Consider the following 15,323-nt stretch of genomic DNA (forward strand, 5'->3'; position numbering starts at 1 on the left):
TGTAGACAGCTCGGATGATCGGGACTCCGATCTCGACGATTCGGAGTTAGTTCGTTCGTTCCGGTCACGGGGGCGGAAGGAGTAGCCGACCGGACGGAGGGGCGGCCGGGGCCTCATGCCCCCCTCCCCCCGCCCCCACCACGCCGATCTCTCCCCCTCGCCCTCCCCCTGCCTTAGCCCCACACCCCTTACCCCTGGGGCCCAGGAGCGCGAAGCGCGAGCAGCAAAGACAGCTCCGGGACGAAGGTACAAGCGTCAGGAACCTGAGGAGGGGGACCGAGGCGAGACCGAGCACTCCCTCCGCGGGCCCCGACGTCCGCCGTCCGCCGACTAGTCCAGTCCAGGACAGCACGCCTCCCGCTGCACGCTTCAAGAGGTACGCAAGCCTAGGTGATACTCTCACGGACTCTCGCCGACTACGGTCTCGTTACGCTACGCGTTTTACTACGCCCGCGTTGCGTTGGGTTGCTACGTCGCACCGCGATCCGCTGCAGCAGCCGACGACAGATCGATTCCTTTCATTCGATTTTTACCTCGTCCTTCGGGAGGCTGCGACGAAAGTGCGCGAAAGATAGAAGATAGAGAGAGAGAGAGAGAGAGAGAGAGAGATATATAGAGAGGGTGAGGGAGAGAGAAGGAGAGAGAGGATCAGACTCTTCGACTGTGACACACATCCGACTGAGGGAAAACTCCAGTGATCACCGATCCGGAAGGATTCACTCAGTGATCAACGACCGGTTCGGAACACCCGCGCATCTCGATCCCTTACTCAACCCTTATTTGCGGAGAAGTGCTGCGCAGTCGTGGACGAGTTTTACGGCTCCTGTTTTCCCGCCAATATTCAAGCACCACGTTCTCAGTTTCGTTACCGATCGTTCGCCGATCGGCGGATGAAGCCACGGACCGGAGTATTTAAGTGGAAAAATATGTATGCTATTGGAAATATGGGGAATAATTAGTGCGCGATAATTCCAAGCGGGTCAGTGTGAACTTCGGTACAACTCTGCGACAAGGCCGGTCAGCGCAAGTGAAGAAAACGTACAAACGTCCCGAAGTAAACGGATATGAGATAACGGTGTTGGGAAGTGTCGAGGGATACGCGATAGCGCGGGAGTGCCGATCGCGGGGGAGGATCTATCGATTGATCCGACGATCCGGGCGGCCTGCAGCGATCCTTGGAGATTTGAACGCTTGGGAAACTCGGGCCCCGACGCTTCCAGCGGAAGTTGGACCTCCGGGAATCGCAGATCTCGACGGTAAATCGCCGGGCACACATCCTAGGTAAGTAACCGCGCTTTTGCATGCCTCAGTGTCTTGCGTCTTGCGTCTTGCGACGATCGCGTGTCTCGCCTTCCTGCCTACCCGTCTATCTCTCCATACGGCCTGAACCTGGGCCAGCCTAGGCTGGCTTGCCGATTATATGGGTTAGGCGCACTGGGCGCATGGTTACAGGTGGGTTACACTGCTCGGATAGTGCCTAGGCACGGGGCCCGCACGCCACTACTGTGTTTACATTCGCCAATTACAGCCGCGATGCAGTATAGCTCAGTAAAAATATATCCCCCTTGCGATCGCGTTCCTCGGTCTTGTGTGGTGTCTGTGCACCTATCAACTCTATCCGGGCAATAATGAACGGGCAAATATCGACTTCGAGCCCTGTGTGCGTGTGTTAGTGTGCCTCTCGTAGGCACACCTATGCCCATGTTTCTTCTAGCCTGCATCGCCTTGCCTCTGCGTGCAACTTGCCTGATTCTACATTACACTGCAACTCTGCATCGCCTTCTCGACTCACACTCCCTACTTCCTTCGATCACCATACTCGGTTTTTTTTGTCTTTTTCACTTCTTCGTTGTTATAAATCTTATCGTTGCACACCATTTTTTGTGTTACTCAATTTTATCGATGAAAGAGTAACGAGAATATCAATGTTATTAATGACAAGAATTCGACAAGCGTGGATCGATTTGCATTGCGATGGTTTGTACTCTGAGAATTTTAACAGTCTTCTTGCAATTGTTAAAATTTCAGATTTCTTTCAGTTCTGATTGGTTTATTTATAATATTTCAAGATTGGACATAATTACCCATGTCCCGATAGATACGGTCAGAGATATGCATATTGGATTACCTACGGTACGTTACAGTTACTGGAAGCGAATCGATCTGCGAAGAAGAAATTAAAATCAACGAACACCGTTAAATAGAGTATCTATACGTAGCTTAAGCGATGACAGAGGGAAAAAGGCCGGAGAACAATAATTAACTGAATCCGATTGAAAGACCGTTACTTACGTGCTCGGATCTCGAAAAATCCATCTCTGAAAATGTAGTAATCCGGCTATATTTCCTTCGTTCTTTTTTGATCTGTCATTCTATTCTTGCGATTCTGTTTCTGCCTTTTAAAAATACCAGCAATTCCGAAGTAATAGTGAAAAACGGGTAAAGGAACAAAGAATCTTCCCTCCCGCCGTCGCGGCCGATGGGGGTAGTCGGCGTTGAGCCCCCTAAAGAAGTTCCTTCGTTTCTTCTAATAGCCGAACGTTATACGGTAGCATCTGCCCTCGGCGGGTGCCGCGAGGCGAAGGGCGAGCCACCCTTTTCGAAACGGGACGCGCAGCGCTGCAACTACGCGTTTAAGACAACTGCTACTTCCGAGGCAGTTGCTTGAGCGTCAGGTGGTAGTCGGCCCTAGAGAAATTTCACCAGACATGCTCCCTCCCTATGGGTAGGTGTCCTTCTATCCAGCCGACGATTATTCCGCCAAGATAAAACTGCGATGCCCATCAGCGATTGAACGTACTAGGGTACAAACAAGGATAGAAAACTCGGAGCGGGAAGAAATAAGATTGCGTGTGATAATAGCGGAATATTTTTATATTAATAATCCCTGCAATATTATCATGGGACAAAACTTCGTAAGACCAAAAGATCTTAAGGTGACGGAACACCGTCTGTGTTGTATGCAGTTTGTTGACGTGTCTATGGGATGAATGGGGTTTCATTTGTCTCGCGTTCCTGTTAATTTTTTTTTCGAGTTACTTTGTCGATTGATATTCCTGTGACTAGTTAAGATGCCGTAGCTGTAACTGAGACGGATATTTTATTTATGACGTTGGATGTATCCGCGCGCCGGAGAAGAAAATGGGCCAAGAAATATCGAAAAAGAGTTTAAAAAAGACGCGAGGCGCGGGTGCGGTCGTCCCGTTTAGTTTGTCGGCATCGAGAGCGGAGACTGCGGAGCTCGTTCGACGGTTAATTGCATAGTGGCATTGCACCGAGTTATACAGTTATACCTGCGGACGCGCGAACCGGCCGCATGCACTCGGCTGCATGGACCCGAAGATCAGCACTAGAGCCGTGCTCCCGGATTCTATTTATAGGACGCGTTATCCTGACACATTAGCTCCTGCGCAGCTGCGCAACTTTCCCGCGCTTAAATTTTAATTCCGTCGCGAGAATTTTTGCAGGACACTTTGTCGACGCGTTTCTGCATGCGAAATGAAAGAACACGATTCGTCTGAACGTATCAATCAGGATCCTTCGTCTTCCGGATTCGAGTAACGTATGCGCAATCAGTGCGAAGCAATTCTTGAACGCGTATTTCACTTCAGAAGTGTCGTCGATAAATACGTTAGAGTACTTTTTTTTTTTTTTTTTGCTTGTGTGATAGCTGAGCTTTGGTTGGCTGTCGAAAAAGGGATTGTTGAAACTGAGATGAACGCAACCGTAAGAGCATTGTTACATAGATACAGGTTATATTCGTCAGACGAGGTAGCGAGGAATATATGCCGCATATTTACGACTGAGACAATGTTCACGTGGGTAGGAATAACGGCCGTGGGTTTCGTCCGTGAGTATTAATTGAAAATTATTCGCGATACCCGGAGGCTCGGGAGTGATCGCAGACTGAGTGAGGCCTGAGTCAGTTGATCGGGATAGTTGTTAGGCCATTAAAGCCCATTGTAATTACTCGGCGCAGTGGCAGCTCGGTTGGAAATTTTCACTAAGTCATAAATCGAGTTATAGTCCGCTTATAAGTCGTAAACTTAGCTATTAGTATGTATATAGATCTAGGATATATAGATATTGTACGTAATAAAGTCAAAGTGCGTGGAACAGGTGCAACCGGCGACTATATGCATGAGGATTCCTCCTCTGCCCACTCTCGGGCTCTGCAAGGTGAAGGCAAAGCTACTGATAAGAGCGCACGAACTTGGGCTCGAGAAACCGGCCGGAATATCGTTACCTTGTCGTTTATTATTCTTCCTGGCAACCATTTACGCTAGTGATAATTTACATTTTCCTTGAATCGAAGGACGAGGGTAACTCGAGTAGGATAAACGTTGACAGTATCGAAGCAGCTCGCATCGATGCAGTTAATCAAAGCTCATCGTCAGTCATCATCAACTGCATGAGTGAGCGATCGATTTACGCGGCGAGGAATCTTCGGCATTTCCATTAAAGCGGTGAGGAATGGAGGGAATCAAATTATCGACCAATAAACCCGGTACGTACGCTTCTGAAACAGTTCGCCTGGCATCGGGAGCACTTCAAGCCTCCGTGAAGGAAGCCACGCGAATAAGTGCACGGCACCCGCCGTGAGTTGATGGTGATTTTGCAATAATTGAACGACGGTAAATCGCCGATTGCTCGTACAGGTGGGTTCATAATTTCATTACACACGGCCGGTTCAACGGAGACTGGAGGATGCGGCCTGGCAACGAGCCGCGTTCATCTCATCTCCGGAATTGAAGCGCGTTGAGCGAGATGCGAGCTGTTCACTTCGGAATCGGAGGTGGATACCGACCGATTGCCAACGCACACTCCGCAGACCCGATTCGTGTCTAATCTCTGTACATATACTGCAATTACACGGCAGAGGCGTAGGATGCGCCGCATCGCCTTCCCTCTCGCCGTATCAAACCTAACTAATTGGAATCGCAGGTTGTAATAATGCGAGCAACTAATAGCCGCACCGACCGGCCCTTCGGCATGCTGGGCATTACGAAGAAGAGCAACACCCGTCCGCCTCGCTTCGTCTCGACTCGACTCTCGTCTTCGTGACTGGCAAGATTTCACCGAGAGATCCTAACGCTGGTCCTACGCAAGGCGAATTGACCGCGCGCATGTGTGCATTAATCGAGTTTCTTTGTTGCCGCGAATGCAGCCAGGGATTTCGCGCTTTTTTCACAATATTTATTCACCTACCATAGCCTTTTCTTATGAAATACAATACATTCAGAAGCGGACACACAAAAAGCATCTCGGATACACTGTACCTATGACTATGTAGGTACGACACTTATTACATATCGAGAAATTTTTCTGGGATGTTTATTGAATATTTTCATATCGCAATGTCGGAAGACAGAATGAGAGAAAATCGCAAGTACTACAATATTTTACAGGGAAATAACTTGTACAGAGATATATTTGGAGTTAAAAACTAATTCTGGGACTGTGGTTTAAGAATTTTAACGATTTTCACAGAAAGTTGGTACGCATAACGTAACTTTTTGAAATCTAAATTCCAGCAAGGATTTCCCTGAAAGAAACTTACAATAATTTGGTATTATTTCACGGTGCCTGCAGCCTTGCAGCATATGACGAAACGAAAATATATTGAGTGGTAAAAACGCAGGTTCATAAATTGAATTGAGCAAGAGTAGCTAGTAAAAAAATGTAGAAAAGATGGTAAGACGTTATCTGTCGTCCTTGGGGTGGGCGAGCCGTGGCCTCGTAAAACGTTCTTCGCGGGTGTGTAATAAATGTTTAAGACAAGGCGGATTCTCTCGGACGCTGGTGACTTGAAAAGTTCGTTTCGCTTGTCGCGCCTCGACTTTAACGAGGTGAGACCGGGCGTTGTTTAGCACGCACGATCGGTCCCCTTGTTTAACAATCATTATTTGCGAGCTTCGGGTGATATCGGTAGATCGAATCGAATCGAATCGAATCGAATCAGATCGAATCTTCAGCGCCGAGTCAGGGAGGCGAGCGCGTGCATTGTGCGCGTAACACGTTCTCCATACCGCGTTACACGTTAGCTCATATTTACGACGGAAACCGGCCACAAAACAGAGCCACCAATGCAGTTTGTCGTCGAGTTATAAGTCGCTGAGTGGCGCTGTGAAGGCCCGATTACGGGTAATTGCAGTCGCTTCAAGCCTGATCGAGGACCCCGGGAGTCCCTGAGGTTCCAGGTTCGAACGGCCATCCCCGAGTTCAACGTCTTCGATTCGCAGTCCCCGGTATCGCACGGAAGATCCTCGATGTCGCAGAGGCAGCCTAATTTTCTTTCGAACAAACCGGCGACCGCGACAACGGAAACGAGTCAAATAGAAATGAGAGAGAGAGCCGCGGAGCGAGAGCGAGAGCTAGAATAAAAGAAATAGTAAAAAACGGAGGTATAAAAACCTGAAAGGAATTTGACGTCCGCTGGGAGCATCCGGCCTGATGGGAACCCGCAGCTCCGCGTATATCTGTGCCGCGTACAAACCATGCCTACCAGCCATCTAAACGCGTTAAACAAACGCTCGAGTTTGGCGAGAGTGAAACTATGACTGTCATCGAGTCTTTCGCAATATTACGCGGACGATACGATTTTTTTTTGTTTGTAAAAATGTTTCCCTAGTCCCGAGTATTTTATAGATGTTCCACGAATGTTCGGAGAAGACGGATGTTGTATTTAAGCCAATCAATATTATATCTCAATGATCAGTTTCGTTTCAATAAATTTTCATCGCTTGTCTTTCAATTATTGCCACCCAGCAAGAGATGAGTCTCAAAGACTGTAAGAACCTAAACAACTTTTATTTCTAGTTACTAACATCAGAATTAGATTGCAATTATTGCGATGGTCACCAACTCCAGTCGGGCATAATCGTGGTGCTCGACTCGTTTCACTCCATGAAAATTGATGACAAGACTGGTACCGATTTTCATTCTTGCTAAAAGTTATTTTTTTTTTTTTTTTTTGTAAATTTATTTACTTATACCGCGGAACAATCCGACCGAAGGTGATACATAAAGTCGTTCGTCCGAATGAGTAGGCCTGAGTAGTTGGGTCGAAACGCGTGGTAACGGAGTAGTCAGCGGCGATAAAAACCTTGTCGACTTCCCGTACCACCCACCATCGGCCAAGGTCATCACCGTTACGTGTCGAAGCACAGGGCAAGTTTATTCCACCGTCCGACATGGCACCTGGTATCTCTGCCGAGCGTGTAGCCGTCAACCTGCTCGCGCAAGGTTATCAACGAAAACGTGGATGAACTTGGATATGAGAAGCAAAATTAGACCATTGGCAGTTAGAGTGCGGTTTGCTCCAGTTCGCCGGCGGGCGGGCAACAGCAGCGATTCAATGAATGAGGCACTTTTCGTTCTTCGACAGTCTTATTTCGTCGGAGAAAGAGACCGAGATGAAGAATGAAGAGGGAGGGAGGGAGGGAGGGAGAACTCGCGGCCCTTGGTTTAGAGTCACCGGCAAAAAGTCTCACTCGACTTTCCCATAGATGCGGGGCAGGATGTTCCAGGACCAATCAATTGTACACGCCGGTCCTTCTCTGTCTCTGTGTTCCTGATCCGTTCCTCCCTCCCTCTCCTCCTTTTTCCCAGTCTCTGCACTCTCTCGTATTTCCATTCTTTCCACTTTGCTACCCGGCCTGGCTCTCCTCGATTGATCGCTTGACCAGTGACCGAGCCACGCGTCAGTCGCAAGACTGCGACCGTGTCGAATATTGACCTCATGTAAGACTCTTCCCTTTTCACTCTGGCATCGAGCTTCTCACTCGACTCGGGGGTGAGAAAAGGGATCTGAATTGACCGCCGTTCGCTTCAAAAATTTTCGTCGCAATACTCTTCGTGATTTTCTCTCGATGAGGTTTTTGATCGGCGGCACGCCTCGGTCCTGGTGCTACATACGCTAGGTGGTTAAGAAGTAAAAGAAATTCTTGTTCGTCGTTGGGCGTCGAGTGTGTTACGGTGTTTCACCACTACCGAGGAAACGTCGATTATACACCTGATCGTGCCCGATCAAGCCGCATTGTTATTGTTGCCGCGAGTCGGGAGGCTTTGTAAATCGAATGATAAAAAGCTCGCCGCGAGACGACCGTGTTGGCCGGCTCACATCATCGGACAGATTTATCAACGACCATTCCAAGCCGGTGCGCACTCATACCTGTGCCTACCTGTACCGTTACAATATTATGTATAACCCATGAAAGAGAATATCGTCGAAAAATTTGGAATGCGAGCAAAGTGTGTCAATACTCCAGATTTATTGTGTTGGTATCACAATAATATGCCAGAACCAGAACAACGCTACGCGAACGGCAACCTGCAGGCGTATAAATCGATCCATATTTTCGATCGAGCCAGTCGGACTTTCCCCTCTTCCACATTTTTCACCTTCTTTTTCACGATCACTAGCGAGATCACGTCGTGAACGACTCATGATCATCATCATCATCATCATCACCTGTATATATTTACCTGTACATCACATCTAGGTTGATGCTACCAGCTTCCTCTAAACAGGGGCATCGTGGTCACGATGCGGAATACAAAACTCGATCACTCGTTGATCGATCGAGCCGTACGAAAAACATCTCGTTCCACCGGTAATCGGTCCGACAGCCACGTTCTGATAGCCAAGCCAAGAATCCACGGCACGGCTACCGCGATCCTCGAACCGGGCCAAGGTTGGAAAATATGACATCTATAAGGTCCTGTTTCGCCTTCATTCAGGACTGCGTTGGATCACAGAGTTAGGCGATGGAAATCCGTGCCGTGGCTTCGTCGAATCAATTTATTATACACAGGTACACTGTCACCGGAGAATATTTCGAGAATCACGCCGATTTCTTGAGTGTATTGTAAGCCCGTAACTGTACTCGTTGATGATACTACACGCCCGGGTCCGATTGATCACAGCACCGAATCAATCCGACCTACCGTTAGCCGGAATAATTTAATCCGAGGAAGCTGAATCTCGAAGCTGCGGAAGCGCGATGTTCCCTCAACTTCTGGGACGATCTGTTCAGCCGATCCATAACCGATCGTATCGACAATTCTGTAGCCGATCTTCCGGTCCGGGTAAAATCGGCGCGGCGCCGTTCCGTGTGAATAATTGTTTTTTGCAACACCGCTTCTCCGCAGTCGTAATTCATCAGGTATACAGGCGTTATAGGTATACATCTCTGCATCTGGAGCATAATATCCGTGGCGTCTAGACGACCATGCCGATCGTTTGTTTCAATCCTCACACCACCATCTTTATGGGCAGTTGAGGATGCCCTGTACCGATTACGAGCACAGAATAACCAGCGCAAATCACTAGAACCTCCTCCGTCTACTTCTTATTCCACCAGTTGCAAAAAAGAGTCTCTATCTAATAGCAGTTAATCACATAGGACGATCCAAATAAAGTGCGTTTTCGAAAACTCTCACGGTCGTACTCACGAATTAAGCTGTAAAAGTTACGAGGAAAAACTTTCAACTGGGAATTGTGTACGTCGAATTTAACCAGGATTGCTGGTGCCAGAACTCACCAATCATACCTACGTACCCATCCGCACATGCGAACTTGTCACTCAGCTCGCTCCTAGACTTTATGATCCAACGACGCAGGCTGCAGGAAGCGAACGTCTCTCAGACCTGGTGAAGAATTTCAGCCATGATCAACCAAGATGGGTTTGATACTGTGATGAAAATTGGCGAACGAGGGACAAGTAGATGCAGAAAGATTGCCGGATTGACAGGTAGAAAGCTCGACAAGTCGCAGAGCCATGCGTGCGTAGTACCTTGAGAGTCGAGACTTAGGATCGTACGTAGGCCGCGTCGCGTCGTCCTGTCCCGTCGCCATGCTCTACTAGCTACCGTGCCGATTTTTCTTTATTAATCCATAGATTATACGGGGGCTAGTATCGTACAGTGCACATTGAAATAGGTATCAACGCGTACCGCACCGTTCGGTGCGCTAATACATAACGCGTGTGTCATGCGTTTGAGTAATAGCGCGGCTTCGCCTTCCCGTGCAGATCAGAATCATACCTACCTTGCGAAGTGACACATACCTCCACTCCGTGTTCACCACGGCGACAACGAAGGCTGGGATATCCGTTTGCGCCTGGCTCAGGACACGATCCAACACCACTCTGTAAATAACATATGTATAAATATTGTGTAATTAAGTGGCACGGTATAAGTAAGTGGATAAGTACTGAGGCAGGGAGTAAAAATGAAGGTAGAGAAGAGAATTCGTCTTGCCGTGAAAAATAATTGTTTTCCACGGGGTGCGGAGAATCGATGAATAAAAATTTGGCGAATAATAAGAGGGAGAAATGAAATTGGGGAAAATCTCGCGAACAAATAATGTATCAGTCTCAGCAAGCAACTCGAGTCCGTTGCGTAAATTGGTAATTGCCGTTGCGTTCCTTTTCTCGCAGCATTGAGTAGATCGACAGATAGCCGTGCATGCAGGAATTAGCATGGTGCGTGTCAACGGAAGAGAAGAGCATGGAATCTGGCTGGAGAAGAAAAGTAAGAAAGTATAAAACCGCGAACAAAGAAGCCTCGGTATCGAGCCGCAAAATATACGAACGAATTACGTGTTGCCGTGCAGTTTCATAGGTTTCTGCGTAAAGATCAGGAGGCAAGAGGTGCAGGAAGCGAGAAGAATAGGTTAATAGCAAAGTGTAAATATACATGTATACCACTCTTGTTCCTTTTTACTCGGGGGTAATTGGGGAGGGGGTGGGTGCCGTTCGAACGCTTCTTCGAATTCCTCGCATAGGTCTTCGTTTACGAACCAAGAAGTTGCATAATGTATGGCAGAACCTGCCCTCCTCGTCCTGAACCTGCTATATTGCAGCCTCTTCCGTGTTACGCTTCTACTTCCATCTCCCGCTGTTCCGTCAATTTGAATATATTGTCACGCATTGTTGAACCCCTCCTCGAACCATTGCATTATAGGTACAATTCCGTTGTACATATCCCACGGATCATCCGCCTCCATTACTTTGCTCGTCTTCTCTGACTCACAACGACTCCTTCTCACCCTTAAATCGTACGGTTTCGGATTGCGACGAGGAACCGGATGAGGAAGTCAAGAGTCAATCAATTCATCCAGGTGTCGACCTGATAAGCTGACACCTGAGTATCAAGAGAAATTTAGTGCCTACGTATGCCTGAAAATCGTAAAGTATGAAATAAAATTAAAATCCCAATAAATAGGAATTGGTTTGCACATGCGTTCAATCGTATTTCCTGTATCAGTTGAAACGGTTTTGGTATTCGTAAAAACGTTGATTAAATACAGTTGAACTGCAATACTTAATTACCAAACGTTATCGAAACTTATTAAAAGTGTGTCGAAATGGCCCTTGGATTACTCATTGTCAGCACTTGAATGCTGCTGTAATAATATATCTATGGCGGAGTAGTTTCATATCCAATAGAGTAGCTGTAGATTGAATAGCGTAACAAAATAGATTCAGTCGTCTACCGAGAGCGACAAGGTAGGCTTTGGTTCTTCAAGTTTTCGGAGTAGGAGGGTCAACGTAGGATTTCAAAGTTCAGTTTCCTTCGAAGCAGGTTTACACGAACCTTGTTAGGGTAAAATGTAGGCGCTAAATTCGAATAAGAAGGCTCCTTTTGCCGGAGCATCTTCTTCTAGCGTTGAGTGACCGTAGCAAAGAGGAAGGTCGAGAAGGGTGGGTGACGAGGTAGGATGAGAAGAAGGTAGTTAGTGAGGTACAAAGTGGTTGACGGCCCGTAAACAACGGTTAAGCGATGCCTGGCACCCCGGTGCAAACAAACTCCCACGGCAATCTTTCGCTCGCTTGGTCGAGTTAGCCGGCAAAGCCGAGGTAGGTAGGCAGTAGGTAGTAGGTAGTAGGTAGTAGGTAGGTAGGTAGGTACATCGGTCGGAGGTAATACCTCCGCGTAATATGTGCAATGTCCAACGCACACGGGGTTACGACGCGAGTAGGCAAGGAAAATCAACGGATGGTGCATCGGCGGGTGCAGTAATGCTCGAACTTTGCTCAAGACTTACGAGCCAATATCTCCGGCGTTTACGCATTGCGTTCTCCGCCCAGCTCGCGTCCATTAGGATACGGAGCCGTCGTATAAACCAAGAATGGCCCAGCGAGTCTGCTGCTAGACTCCGCTGATCTACACTCCTACTTCTTCTCTGAGTGAAATTCCAACGAGAGTAGAAGGTGCATCCACGCCGGTTACGACCCACTCAATACTATAGCCAATTTTCTAAACAATTCTCGGACCATTTCGCTCTTTGCTTATGATCCTCGGACTAGCGCAAATTGAATATTTTGAACGGGCTCGATTCGCGGTATATCCGCGCCAGTTGCGGGACGAAGAAGAGAGCGAGAGCGAGAGAGAAAGAGAGAGAGAGAGAGGAGTGAAATGAAAATACGGGAACGCAGGCGGGTTTCGCTAGTCGCGTGTAATTGGCCCCGGTTTCTTACCAGGAAATAAAAGTTGTGTAAAAGATACCCTGGACGCAAGATGGACTTGCAGGTAGTAGGTACGGCTGAAGAAAGAGCAGAAGAAAGGCAACGCAGGAATTTACCAGCGAAATATAGCACTTTGACTGGATCTATTATACTCGGGGCCTGCACGTATAGGTACTCGTACTAGATTACCGCGCGCGGAATATAATGGCGTTGAAACTAGGCGGGGGCGACGACGGCGGGCTAACCCAAAGAAAAAGTGAAACAGTTACTTTCCACCTGATTTATATAGCCGCTCCATCCGTCCGCTTGAGGCCTCTCATTTCTTTGTTGTTATCACCGTCTCTCTTTCTCTCACTCTCTTTCTCTTTCTTCCCCCGTCGATTTCCCCATCTTTCTCTCTCGACTCTCAGGCTCGAGATGAAAATATCAACTCCGTACCAATATCGCCCGATTTTACCCTCCCCCGGACGAGAAGAAAACGTCTCGAAAGTAATTCCATCCTCTCTCATCTCGTTTGACGAAGAACGAGACGTACAAGAGAAGGAGGGCGAAAAAGAAGAGGAGAGCGTCGAGCCGACACCAGAAGCTTCGGCCTTTCATTCGTTGGGCCGCAAGTCCCTGGTACCAAGCTTGAGTTTTCTTGCATGTACTTCGAACACCGCACACGCTACACCGGGTGCGATCCGACGGGATTTGACGGCGGCCCTGCAGCACGGTAGGAACGCAATTACACTTCATTCATCCGTTCATTCATCGGCGGTAGTCGGAGGAGCCGAAGGCGGAATATGAGGTGGTACGGTAGTAGTGAAAAAGGAAAAAACTGTAGGTCGAAGGAAGAGAAGAAGAAGCAAGAAAAGTGGGGAAGAAAAAAGAAACGGTGAGCCTGCACGGTAAACCATTACGTAGAAAGGGGCTAAGAAATCATCTACTTTTGACCACAAAAAGCGTAGCACAGGCAATTCCGGAACGTGGACCACCAGGTTTTATTTTTAGAGCTCCGAGCGGGGTTTGACCATGCCATCCCATGCCATGCCATCCACCACACCACACTGGGCCCCTCGAAATGTGTTGGTAAGAGTGATGCCCAGTCGCGGCATGCACACTCTATCAGTGTAAGAAGACGTGACCACCGCCGCGGGACGGCCAGGGACACGAGAACCAATTCTTAAAACCCGGAGCAACTCCTCGATCCTTCGTTCATCTCCCCCCGACGCCACCGCCGCCGCCGCCACCTCACACGCTCCACTTTTTATTATGCTTTTATTCTCGCCACTCGATGTACAACCTATCCATTCCTCAACTACACCAAAACTCGCGCGTGTGTGGATCTGATCTCGAACTGCGTAGGTACTGCACACGTGCAGCAGCAGCCTTGTTTGGGCTCTCTCTCTCTCTCTCTCTCTCTCTCTTCCTCTATCCTCATAATATCCTCGGTACTGACAGATAAGGTAATTGACTCGCAGGTTCTTCAACTCGATACATACGGGCACGCAGTTTCGTGATCGGATCGTGGAATGTTATAACGATCACCACGCTGAGTGGGACAGGAATTCATTCATTCCGTTGCAAATTAGTCGCTACGGATACAGTCTTTATTAGCATCGAAGCACGCATCTTTCATTTCTCGAATGATCGGTCTTGAGCAATTTCTAACCTTCATTGATCGTGTAATACCGTTCCCCCAAATTTCTATATAATAATACACGCGTTCGAAGGATCGATCGTAAGAATTTCCCGATTTCCCGAAACCCAGCGCCCATCTAATCTCATGGTTTCAGGATCCGCTGCACGTCGGCGTTGGAGCAGAGCCTCGGAGGCAGAGGAAGGACGAAGCGGTACCAGGACCTCGGTGCACGGCTATGATCAGCATGGAGCTGCCCTCACACGCGACGCAGCACGGGGGGCTCCACCTTGGGGACTCAGCGCTGGCGTCGATTCACCCGCACCCTCAGGACTCCCTGGGAATGCACCACCACCATGCCTCAGGCAATGCAACACCTGGAGGTATGAATGAGGACTCCGAGAAAAAACGTATGTTTCTTCTTTCGAATCCATTTTTTTACTATAAATAAAAACATCACCAGAGCCAGTAATAGTATACGACATAGTCGGGTGTTGAAATAGGAAGTCATTCGGTCGTCTGTCGGAGCGCCTCTTTTCGCGGTAATTGGTCGGCGAACGCTTCTTGCCAGCATTATTCGCGCGTTTGCGAGCTGGAGCTGGCATTCCGTTGCAAAAAGACACGAGGTGTCGGAACGCGGCTTTTTCATCGTCGATTAAACCGCCATACACGTCGATACATTGCACCGATCGCCTCGTAATTCAACCGCAGTATTATATATACCCACCCGTAACCTTATACGATCCATACATGACCAGAAACCGACGATTACCCAGCCGCGCTAGGATGTAACGCGTTCATATCGGTACAACCGATTAGCCCGAAAGAGCCAGGAAAATCGGCTGGACGTGGGCGCAGAAAATTTTGCGTAAAAAAAATCGAGCTACCTAGATCATTTATATGTATATATTTGCACCTGTTAGTGTAGGAGGGACACAGGGAAGGGGGTTGAATTCGAAACAGTGGAGGTGAAGCGAAAGCGTTTTACGATGCGATATTAATTACCGCTTGTCGTTACTGTACCGGAGTTTCTCTAATGATCAGCGCTGAGCATGACTGTACGAGATGCAGGGAGGAGCTGGCGGGAAGATTTCTTTGAACAGAGACACTGCCGTGGTCCCGCTGTTTCGATCGCGTTTCTACTACCGAGAGATCGAGTTCGAGCGGGTATATATTTTTCGATCGGCAGTTACCGGCACTGTTTTCTCGCACTGTACACAGACACTCGT

The 15,323-nt window shown here is 48.3% G+C and overlaps 1 protein-coding gene across 1 annotated transcript in view; it reads left to right on the forward strand.

Annotated features, from left to right (window-relative positions):
- Positions 1 to 352: 352 nt before the first annotated feature.
- LOC124406721 (paired box protein Pax-8) overlaps positions 353 to 15,323 on the forward strand; it is a 75,634-nt gene continuing 60,663 nt past the window's right edge. Inside the window, exons 1-2 of the mRNA XM_046882271.1 lie at positions 353 to 1,281; positions 14,252 to 14,477. Coding sequence (XP_046738227.1) covers positions 14,333 to 14,477 — 145 coding nt within the window. The 5' untranslated portion in view covers positions 353 to 1,281; positions 14,252 to 14,332. The remainder of the gene's footprint in view (positions 1,282 to 14,251; positions 14,478 to 15,323) is intronic.

The sequence above is a fragment of the Diprion similis genome, chromosome 1 (assembly GCF_021155765.1).
Source record: "Diprion similis isolate iyDipSimi1 chromosome 1, iyDipSimi1.1, whole genome shotgun sequence".
Taxonomy (NCBI): Eukaryota; Metazoa; Arthropoda; class Insecta; order Hymenoptera; family Diprionidae; genus Diprion; species Diprion similis.